Source organism: Somniosus microcephalus, chromosome 18 (genome assembly GCF_052327205.1).
Source record: "Somniosus microcephalus isolate GS21.2 chromosome 18, FLI_Smic_1.0, whole genome shotgun sequence".
NCBI lineage: Eukaryota > Metazoa > Chordata > Chondrichthyes > Squaliformes > Somniosidae > Somniosus > Somniosus microcephalus.
Window position 1 is genome coordinate 2,517,046 of NC_141004.1, and position 23,144 is coordinate 2,540,189.

The 23,144-nt window shown below is 45.3% G+C and overlaps 1 protein-coding gene across 1 annotated transcript in view; it reads right to left on the reverse strand.

Moving 5' to 3' along the window:
* slc16a4 (solute carrier family 16 member 4) overlaps positions 1-23,144 on the reverse strand; it is a 187,031-nt gene that overhangs the window by 70,604 nt on the left and 93,283 nt on the right. Inside the window, exons 6-7 of the mRNA XM_086010961.1 lie at positions 16,783-16,944; positions 6,675-7,286 (exon numbers count right to left, since the gene is read on the reverse strand). Of these exons, the coding sequence (XP_085867087.1) occupies positions 6,675-7,286; positions 16,783-16,944 (774 nt within the window). The remainder of the gene's footprint in view (positions 1-6,674; positions 7,287-16,782; positions 16,945-23,144) is intronic.

The following is a 23,144-nucleotide window of genomic DNA, read 5'->3' on the forward strand; positions in this document are numbered from 1 at the left end:
ACACTCTGTGTCTCTGAATCACTGGGAGTCGTCAGGTTGTTTGTGAGGAGCCAGGATTGACACACACAGCATCTAACTGCACTCCAGTGTACAGACTCTTCCAGAACTGAAGTCCGTACTTGATGGTTAAGCTGTGGTGGCACATGACGACCATGTTCCGTCTCCATCCCTCTCCCTCTCCTCTGTCTGAGGCTGAACCAGACTCTTCACAACCTTGGTGTCATATTTGACCCCGAGGTGAGTCTCCGACCACATATCTGCGCCATAACTAAGCCCGCCCATTTCCACCTCTGTAACGTCGCCCGACTCCACCCTGCTGCAGCTCATCTGCTGCTGAAACCCTCATCCATGCCTTTAGAATCACATAATGGTTACAGCACAGAAGGAGGCCAGTCGGCCCGTCGAGCCCGTGCCGGCTCTCTGCCAGAGCACTTCAGCTAGTCCCACTTCCCCGCCCTTTCCCTGTAGCACTGCATTATTTTTTCCTTCAGATACTTATCAAATTCCTTTTTGAAAGCCATGATTGGCTCTGCCTCCACCATCCTCTCAGGCAGTGCATTCCAGATCATAACCACTCGCTGCATAAAAAAAGGTTTTCTCTCTACCTACTCTGTCCAGACCCCTCATGATTTTGAACACATAGAAACAAAGAAGATAGGAGCAGGAGTAGGCCATTCGGCCCCTCGAGCCTGCTCCGCCATTCAATGCGATCATGGCTGATCATCCAAATTCAGTACCCTGTCCCTGCCTTCTCCCCATATCCCTTGATCCCTTTAGCCTTAAGAAATATATCCAACTCCTTCTTGAATATATTTAATGTATTGGCCTCTACTGCCTTCTGTGGTAGAGAATTCCACAGGTTCACCACTCTCTGGGTGAAGAAATTCATCCTCATTTCTATCCTAAATGGCTTACCCCTTATCCTTAGACTGTGACCCCTGGTTCTGGACTCCCCGACCATCGGGAACATCCTTCCTGCATCTAGTCTGTCTAGTCCTGTCAGAATTTTATAAGTTTCAATGAGATCCCCTCTCATTCTTCTAAACTCCAGCGAGTATAAGCCCAATCGACCCAATCTCTCCTCAAACGTCATTCCTGCCGTCCCAGGTATCAGCCTGGTGAATCTTCGCTGAACTCCCTCCATGGCAAGAACATCCTTCCTCAGATAAGGTGACCAAAACTGCACACAATACTCAAGATGTGGTCTCACCAAGGCCCTGTACAACTGCAGCAAGACATCCTTGTTCCTGTACTCAAACCCTCTCGCTACGAAGGCCAACATACCATTTGCCTTCTTAACCGCCTGCTGCACCTGCATACTTACCTTCAGCGACTGGTGCACAAGGACACCCAGGTCTCGTTGCACTTCCCCTTCTCCCAATCTATTGCCGCTCAGATAATAATCTGCCTTCCTGTTTTTGCCACCAAAGTGGATAACCTCGCATTTATCCTCATTATACTGCATCTGCCATGCTTTTGCCCAATCACCCAACCTGTCCAAATCATCCTGGAGTTTCTCGGCATCCTCCTCACAGCACACACGCCCACCCAGCTTTGTGTCATCTACAAATTTGGAGATATTACATCTAGTTCCCTTGTCTAGATCATTAATATATATTGTGAATAGCTGGGGTCCAAGGACCGATCCCTGCGGTACCCCACTATTCACTGCCTGCCACTCGGAAAAAGACTCATTTATTCCAACTCTTTGCTTTCTGTCTGCCAACCAGTTCTCTATCCAAGTCAATACCTTGCTCCCAATCCCATGTGCCTTAACTTTACACGCTAATCTCTTATGCGGGACCTTATCGAAAGCCTTCTGAAAGTCCAAATACACCACATCCATTGGTTCTCCTTTATCTATTTTACCAGTTACATCCTCAAAAAATTCCAGTAGATTAGTCAAGCATGATTTACCTTTCGTAAATCCATGTTGACTTTGTCCGATCCGGTCACTGTTTTCCAAGTGTCCTCTATCTAACACCTCTATCAAATCTCCTCTCAACCTTCTCTGCTCTAAGGAGAACAACCCCAGCTTCTCCAGTCTATCCACGTAACTGAAGTCCCTCATCCCTGGCAGAACCAGTGTTTTATAAAGGTTCATCATAACTTCCTTGCTTTTGTACTCTATGCCTCCATTCATGAAGCCCAGTATCCCATATGCTTTTTAAACCGCTTTCTCAACCTGCCCTGCCACCTTCAAGGTCTCTCTGTTCCTGCACCCTGTTTAGGATTGTACCCTTTAGTTTACCTGTTATCTCATCAAAACACCTCTAGACTTGACTATTCCAACGCACTCCTGGCTGGCCTCCCACGTTCTACCCTACGTAAACTTGAGTTCATCCAAAACTCTGCTGCCTGTGTCCTAACTCGCACCAAGTCCCGTTCACCCATCACTCCGTGCTCGCTGACCTACATTGGCTCCCGGTTAAGCAACGCCTCGAATTCAAAATTCTCGTCTTTGTTTTCAAATCCCTCCATGGCCTCGCTCCTCCCTATCTCTGTAATCTCCTCCAGCTCTACAACCCCCCCGAGATCTCTGCGCTCCTCCAATTCTGGCCTCTTGAGCATCCCCAATTTTCATCACTTCGCCATTGGTAGCCGTGCCTTACATAGGATTACATAGGATATACAGCACAGAAACAAGCCATTCGGCCCAACCAGTCCATGCCAGCGTTTATGCTCCACTTGAACCACCTCCCGTCATTCCTCATCTAACTCTATCAGCATAACCCTCTATTCCCTTCTCCCTCATATGCTTGTCGAGCTGCCCCTCAAATGCATCTTTACTCTTTGCCTCAACCACTCCCTGTGGTAGCGAGTTCCACATTCTCACCACTCTCTGGGTAAAGAAGTTTCTTCTGAATTCCCTATTGGATTTCTTTGTGACTATCTTATATTGATGGCCTCTAGTTATGCTCTTCCCCACAAGTCGAAACACTCTCTCTGTATCCACTCTGTCAAAACCTTTCATAATTTTAAAGACCTCTATTAGGTCACCCCTCAGCCTTCTTTTTTCAAGGGAAAAGAGACCCAGCCTGTCCATCCTTTCCTGATATGTATACCCTCCAACATAAGGTCAGAAATGGGAATGTTCGCTGATGGCTGCACAGTGTTCAGTGCCATTCACAACTCCTCAGATAATGAAGCAGTCCATGCCCGCATGCAGCAAGACCTGGACAACGTTCAGGCTTGGGCTGATAAGTGGCAGGTAACATTCGTGCCACACAAGTGCCAGGCAATGACTATCTCCAATAAGCGAGAGTCTAAACACTGCCCCTTGACATTCAATGGCATTACCATCACTGAATCCCCCACCATCAACATCCTGGGGGTTACCATTGACCAGAAACTTAACTGGACCAGTCACATAAATACTGTGGCAACAAGAGCAGGTCAGAGGCTAGGTATTCTGTGGCGAGTGTCTCACCTTCTGACTCTTCAAAGCCTTTCTACCATCTAGAAGGCACAAGTAAGGAGTGTGATGGAATACTCTCCACTTGCCTGGATGAGTGCAGCTCCAACAACACTCAAGAAGCTCGACACCATCCAGGACAAAGCAGCCCGTTTGATTGGCACCCCCTCTACCACCTTAAACATCCACTCCCTCCACCACCGGCGCACCGTGGCTGCAGTGTGCACCAGCTACAAGATGCACTGCAGCAACTTGCCCAGTCTTCTTCAGCAGCACCTCCCAAACCTGCGACCTTTTCCACCTAGAAGGACAAGGGCAGCAGACGCATGGGAACACCACCACCTCCAAGTTCCCCTCCAAGTCACACACCATCCTGACTTGGAAGTATATCGCCGATACTTCATCGTCGCTGGGTCAAAATCCTGGAACTCCCTACCTAACAGCACTGTGGGAGTACCTTCACCACACGGACTGCAATGGTTCAAGAAGGTGGCTCACCACCACCTTCTCAAGGGCAATTAAGGTTGGGCAATAAATGCTGGCCTTGCCAGCGATGCCCACATCCGATAAAAGATGAATTAAAAAGAACCCTTGCATTTCTGGTATCATCCTTGTAAATCTTCTCTGCATCCTTTCCAGTGTTTCTATATCCTTTTTATAATATGGCGACCAGAATTGTACGCAGTACTCTAAGTGTGGTCTAACCAAGGTTCGATACAGGTTTAGCATAACTTCTCTACTTTTCAATTCAAAACCTCTAGAAATAAACCCTAGTGCTTGGTTTGCTTTTTTTTATGGCCTAGCTAACCTGTGTCGCAACCTTTAGGCCCCAAATTCTGGAATTCCCTCCCTAAACCTCTCCGTCTCGCGACCGCTCCCTCCTCCTTTAAGACACTCCTTAAAACCTACCTCTTTGACCAAGCTTTTGGTCACCTGCCCTAATATCTCCTTATGTGGCTCAGTGTCAAATTTTGTTTGATAATCGCTCCTATGAAGCACCTCAAGACGTCTTCCTATGTTAAAGGCGCTATATAAATGCAAGTTATTGTTGTTGAATCCTGTTTTATTCTTCCAGTTAGTTTTAACAACCTGTCTGCTCTGGGGGTTGTGGGGAGTGATTCGGATCTATTGGTTGGCTATTATCTCATGTCCAGTTCTCTAAAACATCCGTTTCTGCTGGCTCCAAATCAAATTCCTGGGAATATGACTGAGGTTCCCAGAGGGCACTCTGCCTCAATGATAACACGTTCAGCACAGGCACTGCCCATTGGTACAGCTGTGTATTTGCAGGTGGAGGCATTGTACCTCGTTGCACGGGGACAGCATTCCCTCAGTTAAGCGCTGTGCAGCATTCAAATCAGAATGCAATCTTCATTTCTTTCAAAGGTTTGAGAGATTAAACACCGATTGGATTAAAATGAACCCGTATACTCCCAGCTAATGTGAGCTCGATTTCATTACCATGACGACTGCCCCATGACAATGGACATGGAAGTGAAGTGGATTGAGACTTGACTACGCCAGGAACATTCCCATTTCCTGTTCCTCGTTACAAGTCCACAGACACCAACAGTCCCCTCGAGATCACCCATCCTACATGTGCGCGCTCCACCCTGCCCTCACCCACTCACAACTGTGAATTGGAATGTGATCCGGAATGGGAACGCTGCCTGATTGGACCTTCCTCTCACTCAGGGAGACTGTGGCTATTGCTAACTCCCCCTGAGATCGAGTCACAGCACGAAGCACAAACAGAACCTGCCACATTCCTGCTTGGTACAGTTTGCTCTTTTTGTAACTGGGAAAGCAAAGTGAAAGGGCCATGACCCCATAGCCTGGCCAACACTGAGGGTGCAAAGTATAAAAGGGAGTGCCAATTCCATGCTCCCAGTGGGGCGAGCACTTGGAGGGATTGCATTGTGCTAAATCATGTGCAAGATTTCCTGCTCCCTGTGGACTCAGTTCCCTATTGCGAGCACAGAATCGATCCTGAGAAGACAGCACTGATTGGGAAATAGTGATCAGGTGGATTGAAACCTGAAGATTGCAGTGTGATAGAAAGACCGAGGGGGCGAAATTCAGTTATACCCCATTTGGGGGCGGTAAGCGAATTACTGCCGGAGATTTAGTGCCCGGCGCGGAAGTACCGCCCCGGCCGCTAAATTCGGCTTACTGCCCCGGCAAGGAAGCGGAGCGCTATCTTGGGCGCGCCACTTCCTCGTGGGGCGGTGTCAGGGGCCCAAAGCGTGGTAGCGCCAGAGCGCCTCACAGCCACTCCACATAGCGCTGACACGTTTCAGCACCCCTCCCCTTCCGTTAAAGGGGAGGGACGCTGCGAGCTCTGCAGGGCCCCCAATGGACCACACTAGTCCACCATGGCGGCGTGGTGCTGTGGCTGCAGCCCGGCACTGAGACACAGTGCCAGGCTGTGCGATGGCAGGCCACGGACCAGGCCAAGGACCACCACGGAGCGCCGACCTGGAGATCTGCCAGAAAAAAAAATGGTGGCGCAGGTCGCGGCCGCACCTCCCTTTAAGTAGCGCTCCACAAGCAGAGGTCGGCCCAGCTTGTGACCCACGAGGTTGGTGCTGACACCACCCACGGCCGCCTCGCAAGGAGCAGCCGAATTTCTGCCATAGCGGGGTGCTAAGGGGTCGCGCCACACGGCGATGACATCATCGACGGCAGCGCTGCGGCTCGGGGCGCTACCAGCGGGGGCGCGGCTGCCCCCACCCTGGCGATGAGCACTTTGCAACCCGTTAGCGCCCCCTGGAGGTGCTAACGGCAAGCGCAAAGGAGCCGAATTTCGTGGCCCGAGTCTTCAGTGCTGACAGACGAGCTACTGTTGGGAGATGTGGAAATATTATTTAAATGGCGAGCAGTGGACGACCAGATTTCAGATAAGCACTGAATAATCTTCTGTATACAGCTCTGGCAGAATGTTTGATGCACTCCTGCTGGGAAAAGTGTGCGGACACCTGGAGTTGAAAGGATCAGGCTCACTTGTGATGTTCACTCCACCTCCCGTCACAGCTGAACAATCTGCTGACTCCCGAGTCTAGCTTTTCCAATCTAAGTTCCTGCTGCATTAGAATATCGCTGATCAGGAACCTAGGCTTTCATTTCTAGGCTTATACATGAAGAATGAGGACATATTTGGGGCATTAAGATCTGTACCCCAGCAAGCGAAGCTCCATCAGGACAGCAAATCTAAAACAAACTTCAAACACTAGGACAAGACCTTTAGGCCTGAGCTCACCTGCAACAGAAATGATGAAGGATGCGTCCATCGCATCAATATCCAAGGTTTTGGCCCTTGCTGATAGGTGAAAGTACGGAATGAAGTATGCTAACTGACTGAACACCACTGAGGATGTGTAAATACAAAAGAAAGGATCTCTTAACAGTGAGAAGTCGAGAAGCTTCTCCTTCGGAGGTAGGCTTTGCGCTCCCTTGTCCCTGCTGGAAAACTCCACAGTCTCACTATGAGCTGTTCTGAAAGTTACTTTGTCCAAAAAGGCTTTGCTCTCGTGCGTGATACTGGATTCCGTCTCCACTCGTGACGCGTTGACGCTCGGGTTCTCATCTCTCAGGATGCAGCTGTCCTGGTTCTTAGAGACACCAAAATGACCAATAGCTGAGTGACTAACGGTGGGATTGGCGGTGATTAAACAGCCTTCTGACTGGCTCTCTAAGATACCTTGTTTCGTTGTCCCATTCTGAAATAGACTGCCATGTGGGGTTATGAGCGTTTTCACATTAGAGGATGATTCAGAGTACGTGGGCTGCTTTTCATGGAGATAAATTGGCCTCAGTAGCATGCTGGTAGCGATGAGGTTCAGCATTATACCTCCCAAAATAAGCAAAGCACCTGTAGAGATAAAAAAAGTTGGCATTAACAAATCATTCATTCTTATTAGATCCCTACAGAGGCTCCCTTGGGTTTATGGTATGTTAATATTTACAGAGAGTCCCACAGGTGTGTTAATATTTACAGGAAGTCCCACAGCTATGTTCATATTTACAGGAAGTCCCACAGGTATGGTAATATTTACAGAGAGTCCTACAGGTGTGTTAATATTTACAGGAAGTCCCACAGGTGTGTTAATATTTACAGGAAGTCCCACAGGTTTGTTAATATTTACAGAGAGTCCTACAGGTGTGTTAATATTTACAGGAAGTCCTACAGGTGTGTTAATATTTACAGAGAGTCCTACAGGTGTGTTAATATTTACAGGAAGTCCCACAGGTTTGTTAATATTTACAGGAAGTCCCACAGGTTTGTTAATATTTACAGGAAGTCCCACAGGTATGGTAATATTTACAGAGAGTCCTACAGGTGTGTTAATATTTACAGGAAGTCCCACAGGTGTGTTAATATTTACAGGAAGTCCCACAGGTGTGTTAATATTTACAGGAAGTCCCACAGGTGTGTTAATATTTACAGGAAGTCCCACAGGTGTGTTAATATTTACAGGAAGTCCTACAGGTTTGTTAATATTTACAGGAAGTCCCACAGGTTTGTTAATATTTACAGGAAGTCTCACAGGTGTGTTAATATTTACAGGAAGTCCCACAGGTTTGTTAATATTTACAGGAAGTCCCACAGGTGTGTTAATATTTACAGGAAGTCCCACAGGTTTGTTAATATTTACAGGAAGTCCTACAGGTGTGTTAATATTTACAGGAAGTCCCACAGGTTTGTTAATATTTACAGGAAGTCCCACAGGTGTGTTAATATTTACAGGAAGTCCCACAGGTGTGTTAATATTTACAGGAAGTCCCACAGGTGTGTTAATATTTACAGGAAGTCCCACAGGTGTGTTAATATTTACAGGAAGTCCCACAGGTGTGTTAATATTTACAGGAAGTCCCACAGGTGTGTTAATATTTACAGAGAGTCCCACAGGTGTGTTAATATTTACAGGAAGTCCCACAGGTTTGTTAATATTTACAGGAAGTCCCACAGGTGTGTTAATATTTACAGGAAGTCCCACAGGTGTGTTAATATTTACAGGAAGTCCCACAGGTGTGTTAATATTTACAGAGAGTCCTACAGGTGTGTTAATATTTACAGGAAGTCCCACAGGTGTGTTAATATTTACAGGAAGTCCCACAGGTTTGTTAATATTTACAGGAAGTCCCACAGGTTTGTTAATATTTACAGGAAGTCCCACAGGTGTGTTAATATTTACAGGAAGTCCCACAGGTGTGTTAATATTTACAGGAAGTCCCACAGGTGTGTTAATATTTACAGGAAGTCCCACAGGTGTGTTAATATTTACAGGAAGTCCCACAGGTGTGTTAATATTTACAGGAAGTCCCACAGGTGTGTTAATATTTACAGGAAGTCCCACAGGTGTGTTAATATTTACAGGAAGTCCCACAGGTATGTTAATATTTACAGGAAGTCTCACAGGTGTGTTAATATTTACAGGAAGTCCCACAGGTGTGTTAATATTTACAGGAAGTCCCACAGGTGTGTTAATATTTACAGGAAGTCCCACAGGTGTGTTAATATTTACAGGAAGTCCCACAGGTTTGTTAATATTTACAGGAAGTCCCACAGGTGTGTTAATATTTACAGGAAGTCCTACAGGTGTGTTAATATTTACAGGAAGTCCCACAGGTTTGTTAATATTTACAGGAAGTCCCACAGGTTTGTTAATATTTACAGGAAGTCTCACAGGTTTGTTAATATTTACAGGAAGTCCCACAGGTTTGTTAATATTTACAGGAAGTCCCACAGGTGTGTTAATATTTACAGGAAGTCTCACAGGTGTGTTAATATTTACAGGAAGTCCCACAGGTTTGTTAATATTTACAGGAAGTCCCACAGGTGTGTTAATATTTACAGGAAGTCCCACAGGTTTGTTAATATTTACAGGAAGTCCCACAGGTGTGTTAATATTTACAGGAAGTCCCACAGGTTTGTTAATATTTACAGGAAGTCCCACAGGTTTGTTAATATTTACAGGAAGTCCCACAGGTGTGTTAATATTTACAGGAAGTCCCACAGGTGTGTTAATATTTACAGGAAGTCCCACAGGTGTGTTAATATTTACAGGAAGTCCCACAGGTTTGTTAATATTTACAGGAAGTCCCACAGGTGTGTTAATATTTACAGGAAGTCCCACAGGTGTGTTAATATTTACAGGAAGTCCCACAGGTGTGTTAATATTTACAGGAAGTCCCACAGGTGTGTTAATATTTACAGGAAGTCCCACAGGTGTGTTAATATTTACAGAGAGTCCCACAGGTGTGTTAATATTTACAGGAAGTCCCACAGGTTTGTTAATATTTACAGGAAGTCCCACAGGTGTGTTAATATTTACAGGAAGTCCCACAGGTGTGTTAATATTTACAGGAAGTCCCACAGGTGTGTTAATATTTACAGAGAGTCCTACAGGTGTATTAATATTTACAGGAAGTCCCACAGGTGTGTTAATATTTACAGGAAGTCCCACAGGTTTGTTAATATTTACAGGAAGTCCCACAGGTTTGTTAATATTTACAGGAAGTCCCACAGGTATGTTAATATTTACAGGAAGTCCCACAGGTGTGTTAATATTTACAGGAAGTCCCACAGGTGTGTTAATATTTACAGGAAGTCCCACAGGTGTGTTAATATTTACAGGAAGTCCCACAGGTGTGTTAATATTTACAGGAAGTCCCACAGGTTTGTTAATATTTACAGGAAGTCCCACAGGTGTGTTAATATTTACAGGAAGTCCTACAGGTGTGTTAATATTTACAGGAAGTCCCACAGGTTTGTTAATATTTACAGGAAGTCCCACAGGTTTGTTAATATTTACAGGAAGTCTCACAGGTTTGTTAATATTTACAGGAAGTCCCACAGGTGTGTTAATATTTACAGAGAGTCCCACAGGTGTGTTAATATTTACAGGAAGTCTCACAGGTTTGTTAATATTTACAGGAAGTCTCACAGGTATGTTAATATTTACAGGAAGTCTCACAGGTATGTTAATATTTACAGGAAGTCTCACAGGTATGTTAATATTTACAGGAAGTCTCACAGGTATGTTAATATTTACAGGAAGTCTCACAGGTATGTTAATATTTACAGGAAGTCCCACAGGTGTGTTAATATTTACAGGAAGTCTCACAGGTATGTTAATATTTACAGGAAGTCTCACAGGTATGTTAATATTTACAGGAAGTCTCACAGGTATGTTAATATTTACAGGAAGTCCCACAGGTGTGTTAATATTTACAGGAAGTCCCACAGGTGTGTTAATATTTACAGGAAGTCCCACAGGTATGTTAATATTTACAGGAAGTCCCACAGGTTTGTTAATATTTACAGGAAGTCCCACAGGTGTGTTAATATTTACAGGAAGTCTCACAGGTATGTTAATATTTACAGGAAGTCCCACAGGTATGTTAATATTTACAGGAAGTCTCACAGGTTTGTTAATATTTACAGGAAGTCTCACAGGTTTGTTAATATTTACAGGAAGTCTCACAGGTTTGTTAATATTTACAGGAAGTCCCACAGGTGTGTTAATATTTACAGGAAGTCCTACAGGTTTGTTAATATTTACAGGAAGTCCCACAGGTGTGTTAATATTTACAGGAAGTCCCACAGGTGTGTTAATATTTACAGGAAGTCCCACAGGTATGTTAATATTTACAGGAAGTCCCACAGGTGTGTTAATATTTACAGGAAGTCCCACAGGTATGTTAATATTTACAGGAAGTCCCACAGGTATGTTAATATTTACAGGAAGTCCCACAGGTGTGTTAATATTTACAGGAAGTCCCACAGGTGTGTTAATATTTACAGGAAGTCCCACAGGTATGTTAATATTTACAGGAAGTCCCACAGGTGTGTTAATATTTACAGGAAGTCCCACAGGTGTGTTAATATTTACAGGAAGTCCCACAGGTGTGTTAATATTTACAGGAAGTCCCACAGGTATGTTAATATTTACAGGAAGTCCCACAGGTGTGTTAATATTTACAGGAAGTCCCACAGGTTTGTTAATATTTACAGGAAGTCCCACAGGTGTGTTAATATTTACAGGAAGTCCCACAGGTGTGTTAATATTTACAGGAAGTCCCACAGGTGTGTTAATATTTACAGGAAGTCCCACAGGTTTGTTAATATTTACAGGAAGTCCCACAGGTGTGTTAATATTTACAGGAAGTCCCACAGGTTTGTTAATATTTACAGGAAGTCCCACAGGTGTGTTAATATTTACAGGAAGTCCCACAGGTATGTTAATATTTACAGGAAGTCCCACAGGTGTGTTAATATTTACAGGAAGTCCCACAGGTGTGTTAATATTTACAGGAAGTCCCACAGGTATGTTAATATTTACAGGAAGTCCCACAGGTGTGTTAATATTTACAGGAAGTCCCACAGGTGTGTTAATATTTACAGGAAGTCCCACAGGTGTGTTAATATTTACAGGAAGTCCCACAGGTTTGTTAATATTTACAGGAAGTCCCACAGGTTTGTTAATATTTACAGGAAGTCTCACAGGTTTGTTAATATTTACAGGAAGTCCCACAGGTGTGTTAATATTTACAGGAAGTCCCACAGGTTTGTTAATATTTACAGGAAGTCCCACAGGTGTGTTAATATTTACAGGAAGTCCCACAGGTGTGTTAATATTTACAGGAAGTCCCACAGGTTTGTTAATATTTACAGGAAGTCCCACAGGTTTGTTAATATTTACAGGAAGTCTCACAGGTTTGTTAATATTTACAGGAAGTCCCACAGGTGTGTTAATATTTACAGGAAGTCCCACAGGTTTGTTAATATTTACAGGAAGTCCCACAGGTTTGTTAATATTTACAGGAAGTCTCACAGGTTTGTTAATATTTACAGGAAGTGCCACAGGTGTGTTAATATTTACAGAGAGTCCTACAGGTGTGTTAATATTTACAGGAAGTCCCACAGGTTTGTTAATATTTACAGGAAGTCCCACAGGTGTGTTAATATTTACAGGAAGTCCCACAGGTGTGTTAATATTTACAGAGAGTCCTACAGGTGTGTTAATATTTACAGGAAGTCTCACAGGTATGTTAATATTTACAGGAAGTCTCACAGGTTTGTTAATATTTACAGGAAGTCTCACAGGTATGTTAATATTTACAGGAAGTCTCACAGGTATGTTAATATTTACAGGAAGTCTCACAGGTATGTTAATATTTACAGGAAGTCTCACAGGTTTGTTAATATTTACAGGAAGTCCCACAGGTGTGTTAATATTTACAGAGAGTCCCACATGTATGTTAATATTTACAGAGAGTCCCACAGATGTGTTAATATTTACAGGAAGTCCCACATGTATGTTAATATTTACAGGAAGTCCCACAGGTTTGTTAATATTTACAGGAAGTCCCACAGGTTTGTTAATATTTACAGGAAGTCTCACAGGTTTGTTAATATTTACAGGAAGTCTCACAGGTATGTTAATATTTACAGGAAGTCTCACAGGTATGTTAATATTTACAGGAAGTCTCACAGGTTTGTTAATATTTACAGGAAGTCCCACAGGTGTGTTAATATTTACAGAGAGTCCCACATGTATGTTAATATTTACAGGGAGTCCCACAGATGTGTTAATATTTACAGGAAGTCCCACATGTATGTTAATATTTACAGGAAGTCCCACGGGTGTGTTAATATTTACAGGAAGTCCCACAAGTATGTTAATATTTACAGGGAGTCCTACATGTATGTTAATATTTACAGGAAGTCCCACAGGTGTGTTAATATTTACAGGGGTGTGGAGTCTGAACATTAGGAAACATTGATGTGGATTCACTCTGTAATTTGGACTGAGTTGTCTGGAAATTTCCAGAATGTACCTCAAACAATGAAGTCAGTTTATAAAATAGAAACTCACTTTTTCCACTTGCTTCAATATTTCATGATGCGTTGGATCTATGTAATATCTCAGAGCACTGACACCCCAATGACTTACTCTTAAATGCAGTGAAAGTTATATTTTGGGGTTTTCAATGAACTTTCATTCACTTTCAATAGGAAAGGAAACATCAAAAGTTTATTTAAAATCCTAATATATAACTTTCACTGTAACATAATACAAAAAGACATTAGAAAACTGGTAGACTGGGCAGTTAAGCAGCAAATGAAGTTTAACATAGTTAAATGTGAGGTCATGCACTTTAGTAGGAAAAACAGAAACACCTTAGAAAATAAGAAACTGAATGAGGTAGAAGAGCAAAGGGATCTCGGGATACAGGTGAACAAATCATTAAAAGCAGCATCACTGGTCAGCAAAGCAATAAAATATGCGAACAAAGCACTGGGATTTATTTCTCGGAGTATAGAATTCAAAAGTAGTGAAGTTATGTTGTAGAGGACCCTAGTCAGGCCGCACTTAAACTGCGCACAGTTCTGATCTCCAAACTATAAAAAGGACATTGAAGTACCAGAGAAAGTGCAAGAAAGATTGACAAGGATGGTAGCAGAACTGAGAGATTCCAGCTATCGGGAAAGATTGAACAGGTTGGGGCTTTTTTCTTTAGAAAAGAGAAGACTCAGAGGAGACCTGATAAAGGTCTTTAAAATGATGAATGGGTTGGACAGGGTAGATGTGGAGAGAATGTTTCCACTTGTGGGAGAATCCAAAACTAGGGGCCATGAATACAAGATAGTTATTAATAAATCCAATCAGGAACTAAGGAGAAATGTATTTACCCAGAGAATGGTTAGAATGTTGAACTTGCTACCACAGGAAGTGGTTGAGGCAAATAGCTTAGCTGCTTTCAAAAGGAAGCTAGATGAGCACCTGAGAGAAAAGGGACTAGAAAGAAATGCAGAGCGGCTGAGGTGAGGTGGATGCAATGGGAGGAGACTCGTGTGGAGCATAAATACCAGCACAGACTGGCTGGGCCAAATCATCTGTTTCTGTGCTGCATATTCGATGTAATTTTACTCAGAGTCTGATCCCTAAGCCCCACCTTACCACGCAATATCTTTCACATTATAACCTTTAATAAGATAAAATGCTCCCTGAGGAACAGAGTGGGAGTTGGGTGAAGTGCCCAAAACTGTGGTCAAAGAGTAGATTTTTGAATGTGCAGAGAGATGAGCACCTGGGAAAGGAATCTGACCTGCTCTTGTAGCCACAGCATTTATGTGGCTGGTCCAGTTGAGTTTCTGGTCAAGGGTGACCTCCCAGGATGTTGATAGTGTAAGACTCGGTGATGGTAATGCCATTGAGTGTCAAGGGGAGCTGGTTAGAGTCTCTCTTGCTGGAGATGGTTATTGCCTGGCACTTGTGTGGCACGAATGTTACTTACCAATTATCAGCCCAAGCCTAGATGTTGTCCAGGTCTTGCTACATGCGGGCACAGACTGCTTCATTATCTGCCTGGTACCTCCCCAAAGTACAGCTTGGCGAATGGTGGCATTCTGCCATGGACATTACCATACATTCCACAGCTCTGCGCGTTGGAGCCGGAGTATTGCGGACCCCGATTGTCATTTGCCCCTCGATCTTCCACAAGGGAAGCTTTTACTAAACAAAACATTTCAATCGAACAGTTTGTTCCCTTAATAGTTTATATTTTTTTGAGTGTTAGTTTGGCTCAGTTAGGAGCACTCTGTCCCCTGAGGTTGTCTTTAAGGTTGTCCGTCCAGCGCAGTACTGAGGGAGTGCTGCACTGTCCATCAGATATGATGTTAAATTGAGGCCCCGTCTGCCTATCAAGTTGGACGTACGGGATCCCACGGTGCTATTTAAAGAAGAGCAGAGAGTTCGTCCACTGTCCTGGCCAACATGCCTCCCTCAATCAATAGCACAAAACTGGTCATCCAGCTCACTGCTGTTTGAGGGATGTTGCTGTGTGCAAAATGGCTGCCATAATCAGTTCCAGAGCAATGATCACATTTCAAAGCAATTCTTGGTCTGTGAAGCGCCTCGAGCTGTTTCTGAGCTGTGATGAGATGCTACACTTCTATCTGTCTTTGTGGGCAGGTTACTGGAATGAACTTAAAGCCACATTGGATCAGAGACTCAGAGTCAGACCAGGCTACATGGTGTCCAACAGCTGCCCCATACCACGTGCTTAAATAAAATATTTGTTAATAATGTGAACAGACGAGAACTAACCAAGGTCATTCTCGTTAAGGTGAGTAACATATGGCGGCTGGAAATTGAACCAATCATAGGAATGGGCTGAGGTTTCCAAGCCTGAAAGGCCAACAGAGTGATTGGGGGGAATTTTAACAGGTGGAGGGTGGGGGAGCGGTTAAATGGCCAAAAATTTGAGGTGTGTCGGGAAGTAAAAATTCCCCCCGTTGATTCTGTTAATCAACAACGTACTTGTAGAATTGAAGGCTCCTAAAATGTTTTTGCCCCAATGTTCTCCTGTCCTGAAGGTGCTGCCTCCTCTCCCAGACACATCAGTCAATCGATCGCGACTCCGCGCAACCCGGGCATCTGCTGAGCCGATAGTGAGTAGAATTTCCACCGGTTTCCCGATCTCCTGCCGTAACATCAGCAGAAACACCAGAGACACGAGTAAATTAACACTGACGACATTTCTCCAGGGATTCAGCCATTCTTCTGCCAAAATTATGGTGGCTGGTTAAAAGAACGCCATGGAAATCCCAGGCGCAAGTATTGGCAAATGGCGAGGCGCATTCAGGTGATTCCGGGAACTCTGTGAGTGACCAGGAGCCAGAGTCCCTCCCACGCCCTCCGTGTAACCTCCACCCCCGTGACCCCCACCCCCTGTGATCCCCACCCCCTGACCGTGACTCCCATACCCTGTGACCCCCAGCCCCTCACTGTGACCTCACCCCCTGTGACCCTGCACCCCCTGACTGTGACCCTCACCCCCTGTGACCCCACACCCCCACACTGTGACCCCCACGCCCTCACTGTGACCTCCACCCCCTGTGACCCCACACCCCCTGACTGTGACCCCCACCCCCTGTGGCCCCCAACCCCTGTGACCACCCACACCCTCACTGTGACCCCACACCCCCTCACTGTGACCTCCACCCCATGTGACCCCCCACCCCCTCACAGTGACCTCCAGCCCTTGTGACCCCACACCCCCTCACTGTGACCTCCACCCGTGTGACCCCCACCCCCTCACTGTGACCTCCACCCCCTGTGACCTCCACCCCCTGTGACCCCTACCCCCTAACCGCCTGAGCTGACCCCTGGGCCTACCTTGGACTGGGAATCAGTGGCCCCCGCAACCCCCCCCCGCGTGATTGCGGAGCCAATACAGATGACACTTTTCTCCTCTTCAATGTACTCATGAGATTTCTTTGCTAAGTGCCTCATTTTAAAATATACAATCGAATTTAATTTATAGCCATTAAGAGAATTAAAACAAACATTGCTCACCTTGCCAGTCATATTCCACTAACAATAACTGTGTGAAAGGGGCGAGGGCGAAGGTAAGGCCCATTCCCGACCGAGCAATGGCGTAGGCAGTCGCCAGTCTTTTCTTGAAGTACTTTGCGTGCATCACAGTTGCTGCTTGATAGAGAAACGCAAAGCCGATTCCTGCAACAAATGTTCACAGCTCAATATTTCTGTCAGCCTATTTTCTCTTGTCTCCCCAATCACAACTGAGAGATGATATGGACAGCCTATAGCAGCTCCATTAGCTGATCCGAAACAGGCCATGGGGAGGTGAGGGAGAGAGGCCATCAGTTGGATCTTGCTCTCCCTCTGCTCTGCTCTCCCCACACCCTGCAGGGCCATCTCTCCAACAAAGCTAGGAGTCAGATCAGCAGATTAGTAGATCACGGGAGTGCAGGCTTCCCATGTACAGGAGGAGCCCCAGCACCGCAAGACAGGCACCACCTACGCATCCACATTCATCTTCAGCAGTGACAATTTTGGAAAGAGGAAAAATTTATTCCTCATTCATTGAACTTCTGCCTCGCATTGAACATCTCTGTTGAGGACATTGTTTCTGTAACTGTTCCCACTTCCATTTGAATGTTTTCTCCCAGCTCTGCTGACTCAGCCTTTAAATCCATAAACCACTTGTGTGTCCCAAACAAGGATAACATTGATTACGTTTAAAGGATGCCAGGCCTAAATTTATAAAGTTCCGCCATGAGAGGGTCTGGGGCAGTCTCGAGCCCGAGTGGCTGTGGACACACAGAGAACTAACCACATATGGCACCAGAATTGGCAATATTTTCCAGGATGGCTAGTGTGGGAAATGGAAACCTGGGAGTGTTTGATGGGACAGCGTAGAGGGAGCTTTACTCTGCATCTAACCTGTGCTGTACCTGCCCTGGGAGTGTTTGATGGGACACTAGAGGGAGCTTTACTCTGTATCTAACACGTGCTGTACCTGCCCTGGGAGTGTTTGATGGGACAGTGTAGAGGGAGCTTTACTCTGTATCTAACCCGTGCTGTACCTGCCCTGGGAGTGTTTGATGGGACAATGTAGAGGAAACTTTACTCTGTATCTAACCCGTGCTGTACCTGCCCTGGGAGTGTTTGATGGGACAGTGTAGAGGGAGCTTTACTCTGTATCTAACCCGTGCTGTACCTGCCCTGGGAGTGTTTGATGGGGCAGTGTAGAGGGAGCTTTACTCTGTATCTATCTATAGTAATCTGGGATGTTATGATTAAGGTTATCCACCAGGTGGTGCTGTAGCCAATGCTGCGGCTAAGGTCAGAGGTTTGCTTCCTGTTAAGGTCAGAGGTTTGCTTCCTGTCAAGGTCAGCAAAGGTGCAATGCCTGGATGCAAGCCTGCCTGGTTGTTTCGCAGTCGTTTAATAAAGTACTCACATTAATCCTAATACCTCACCTCTTCGAGTCCTTGTCTCACTACATGGATTTATCACATTTGGCGACGAGGTAACTAAAGGACCCTGAATAAAGAAGAAAAGTCTGCCAGGACGTTTAAACAACAAAATTACGAGCTACGGTTAGCTACCAGCTGGAAGAGAGCATGGCTGCCACGGTAGGAATGATTTCCACTTTTGATAGTCAAGCACAAACCTGGGAGGAATACTGTGAAGTGTTGGGTTATTTATTTGAAGCAAATGAAATAAATGATGCCGGAAAAAGGAAAGCCATTCTGCTTAGTTCAGTGGGAAGCCAAACCTACAGTTTGATGAAGAATCTGCTCAGTCCTGAAAAGCCTTGAATTAGTGGCCTTGCTAAAAGAACATTTCAACCCTAAGCCTAGTGAGATTGTACAGCGGTTCAAGTTTAATTCAAGGAACAAGAAAGAGGAAGAGAGTGTAATGGACTATGTAGCGGTGTTGCGTAAATTAGCACAAGATTGCAATTATGGGAACAACCTAAAGGAAATGCTGAGAGATAGGCTAGTTTGCGGAATAATGGACGACTGAATGCAGCGCAGATTATTATCCGAGACTGGGCTTACTTATGAAAAAGCATTGCAACTTGCTCAAGCCATAGAGACAGCGAACCGAGATGTAAAAGAAATACAGGGTTCAGACAGGGCTAATGCTACGCAAGTTGCAGGTCAGGTTGTTGTGCACAAGTTGAACATGCATCAGAAACCACAACGTGAGCATGTGAAGGCATGTTAGAGATGCAAGGGCGATCACCTGGCGAGTGAATGCCGGTTTCTGGAGGAAAAATGCTACAAGTGTGGGAAACAAGGACACGTAAAATGAGCTTGCAGGGCGAAATCACCTGTGGAGGAATCCAAACTAAAAGGGGGAGGACAGCAAAACCAAGGGAGAGAAGTGAAAAAACATGGAGCACACCACATCAGCGGGGAAGCTGAGGAAGAAGAGGACATGTTCATAATGTATAGCATGTTAGAGAACATTCCAAAAGTGGCTCCTATCACATTGCAACTGACAGTAAATGACTCTAAGGTGAACTTTGAAGTGGATACAGGGTGCGGCGTGACCATAATGAACAAGGCAGAGTACTCAAAATTGTGGAACCGTGCAAAAGTTCCAGAGTTAAAGCCTTGCTCCCTGCATCTTAAAACATATACAGGTGAACGAGTAGTGACATTAGGTACATAGATACATAGATACATAGAAGATAGGAGCAGGAGTAGGCCATTCGGCCCTTCGTGCCTGCTCCGCCATTTAATGAGATCATGGCTGATCCTTTAATTCAGTATCCCGTCCCCGCCTTCTCTCCGTAACCCTTAACCCCTTTTGCCCGTAGAAATATATCTAATTCCCTCTTAAATATATTTAATGAGCTGGCGTACACTGCCCTCTGTGGCAATGAGTTCCACAGGTTCACCACTCTCTGAGTGAAGAAATTCCCCCTCATCTCTGTCCTAAATGGTTTAGCCCTTATCCTTAAATTATGTCCTCTAGTTCTGTTCTCACCCGCCAAGGGAAACATTCCTTCTGCATCCAGTCTGTCTAGACCTGTCAGAATTTTATACACTTCTATGAGGTCCCCTCTCAATCTTCTAAACTCCAGTGTGTACATCCCTAAACTACATAGTCTCTCCTCATAGGTCATTCCCGCCATTCCTGGTATCAGCCTGGTGAATCGCCGCTGCACCCCCTCCATGGCAAGAACATCCTTCCTCAGATGAGGCGACCAAAACTGTACACAGTACTCGAGGTGTGGTCTCACCAGTGCCCTGTACAGCTGCAGCAAGGTATCCCTGTTCCTGTATTCTAACCCTTTTGCTATGAAGGCCAGCATACCGTTTGCCTTCTTGACCGCCTGTTGCACCTGCATGCTCGCCTTCAGTGACTGGTGTACAAGAACACCCAGGTCTCTCTGTACTTCCCCCTCTCCCAATCTATTGCCATTTAAATAATAATTTGCCCTCCCGTTCCTGCACCCAAGGTGGATAACTTCGCACTTGTCCACATTATAGTGCATCTGCCATTTATCCGCCCAATCGCCCAGTCTGTCCAAATCGCTCTGGAGCTTCCTGGTCTCTTCCTCTGAGCCCACCCCACCTCCTAGTTTAGTGTCGTCTGCAAATTTGGAAATGCTGCATCCGACTCCCTGATCCAGGTCATTAATGTAAATTGTGAACAGCTGGGGGCCCAGGACAGATCCCTGTGGTACCCCACTTGTTACTGCCTGCCATTCAGAAAATGAGCCGTTTATTCCAACTCTCTGTTTTCTATCTGACAGCCAGTTCCCTATCCACGCCAAAACTTTCCCCTTTATCCCATGAGCCTCAATTTTCCATGCTAATCTTTTATGTGGGACCTTATCGAAGGCCTTTTGGAAGTCCAGGTACACCACATCTACTGGCTCTCCCCCATCTATTCTACCAGTTACTCCCTCAAAAAATTCCAATAGATTAGTCAAGCACGATTTACCCTTTGTAAATCCATGTTGACTCTGTCCTATCCTGTCCCCATTTGCTAAGTGCTCCGCTATTTCATCCTTAATGATGGACTCCAGCATTTTGCCCACAACTGATGTAAGGCTTACAGGTCTGTAATTACCTGCTTTTTCCCTACCCCCCTAACGTAACTGTGCAACACAGGGACCCAGTGGAACAGCTACCTGTAGTTATAGTATCGGGTACCGGACCAAACCTGTTAGGTCGGGGCTGGATAAAAGAACTTAAATTAGACTGGGGACAGTACATCAAATAGATGCGGGCAAACAGTTGACTTTTCAAGGAGTGTTGAGTGAACATGAGAATGTGTTCAAGGAGGAACTTGGCACATTTAATGGCCCCCCAGCTAAGATTTATGTAGACAAGGAGGCACCGCCAAGGTTTTTTAAACAATGACCTGTGCCTTATGCCATGAAGCCAAAGGTAGAGGCTGAACTTGACCGTTTATTGAGAGAGAACATACTGGAGCCAGTGAAATGTTCAGAATGGGCAGCTCCCATAGTACCTGTTTTAAAACCGGACAATTCGGTAAGACTCTGTGGAGACTATAAATTGACAGTCAATCGGGTGTCCAAACTAGAGCAGTATCCGATTCCCAAAACAGAGGATCTCTTTGCAAACCTGGCTGGAGGAAATAAATTCACAAAGTCGGATATGAGTCATGCCTACTTGCAGATTACACTGGATGATGAATCAAAGAAGTATGTCACCATAAATACACACAAGGGCTTGTTTACATATAACCGCTTACTGTTTGGTGTCTCATCTAGTCCAGCTATCTTCCAGAGGACAATCGAAGGTGTACTGCAAGGGATTCCACATGTTTCCATCTATCTGGATGACATTCTGGTGATGGGAAGAACCGACCAGGAGCATCTGAGCACTCTGAGAGAGGTACTACAGAGATTGGAGAGGGCAGGGTTCCAGCTCAAAAGGAGTAAGTGCACTTTCCTGGGGAATGAGGCAGTGTTCCTGGGACACAGAGTGGATGCCACCGGGCTCCATCCACTCAAGGAGAAGGTACAAGCACTGCAGGATGCCCCTGCTCCTACGAATGTGGCTGAGTTAAAAGCTTACCTGGGACTGCTGAACTATTATAACAGGTTTTTACCAAACTTGTCAACTGTGTTAGCACCTCTTCATAAACTACTGCGCAAGGAGACACAGTGGCAGTGGGGAGAGGAGCAGGGGGTTTCATTTGAACAGTCCAAGAAACTGATGCTGTCGTCGGATGTGCTGGTTCACTACAATGCAGAGAAAAACATCATTCTCTCTTGTGACGCTTCACCTTACGGGGTGGGGGCAGTTCTTTCACACTGCATGGAAGATGGAACTGAAAGACCAATAGGGTTTATGTCCCGAACTCTAACACCAGCGGAAAAAAACTATTCCCAGTTAGACAAAGAGGGGTTAGCAGTAATGTTTGGGTTACAGAGGTTCCACAAGTACATATATGGCAAGAAGTTCACCATATGCACCGATCATAAACCTCTTCTCTCTCTTTTCAATGAAATGAAAGCAGTTCCACAGATGGTGTCACCCCGGATCCAGAGGTGGGCAGTGATGTTGAGGGCATATGAGTATGTCATCGTTTACAAGGCGGGCAAGTACCATGGGAACGCAGATGCCTTGAGCCGTCTTCCACTGCCAGGCACACCTATCCGTGCAGCTCCAGAGGACAGAGTTTTGGTGTTGGAGGACACTGACACGGCACTTGTGACTGCAGAGCAAGTAAGACCATGGACAGGTAAAGATCCAGTACTGTCTAGAGTTCGAGAATATGTGGTGAGGGGATGGCCACAGCATCCGGAAGGGGCTGACTTCACACCCTACAGTGTCAGGAAAACAGAGCTGAGTGTGCAGGATGGTTGCGTGTTGTGGGGAGCATGAGTGATTATTCCACAGCCAGCATAACAGTCTATCCTAGAGCAACTACATCAGTGTCATCCTGGGGTCTCGCGTATGAAAGCCTTGGCTAGGAGTTACTTGTGGTGGCCAAAGCTAGATGAGGAGATAGAAAATCTAGTCAAGACATGCAGCACTTGTCAAGTACACAGGAAGGCACCAGCAGCGGCTCCTCTCCACCCCTGGGAGTGGCCGGATAAACCATGGAGAAGATTGCACTTAGATTATGCGGGTCCATTCATGGGGAAGATGTTCCTCATAATCATTGATGCACATTCCAAATGGATGGATGTTTATCCTGTAAATTCTGCTTCCGCCACTACTACTATAGACTGCCTGTGTCGGAGCTTCAGTAATCAAGGGCTACCAGAGATCGTGGTGAGTGACAATGCCACTTGTTTTGTGAGTACAGAGACAAAAGAGTTCTTGAGAAAAAATGGCATAGTGCAGGTGACCTCGGCTCCATATCATCCGTCCTCGAATGGACTTGCGGAGAGAGCCGTACAAACATTTAAT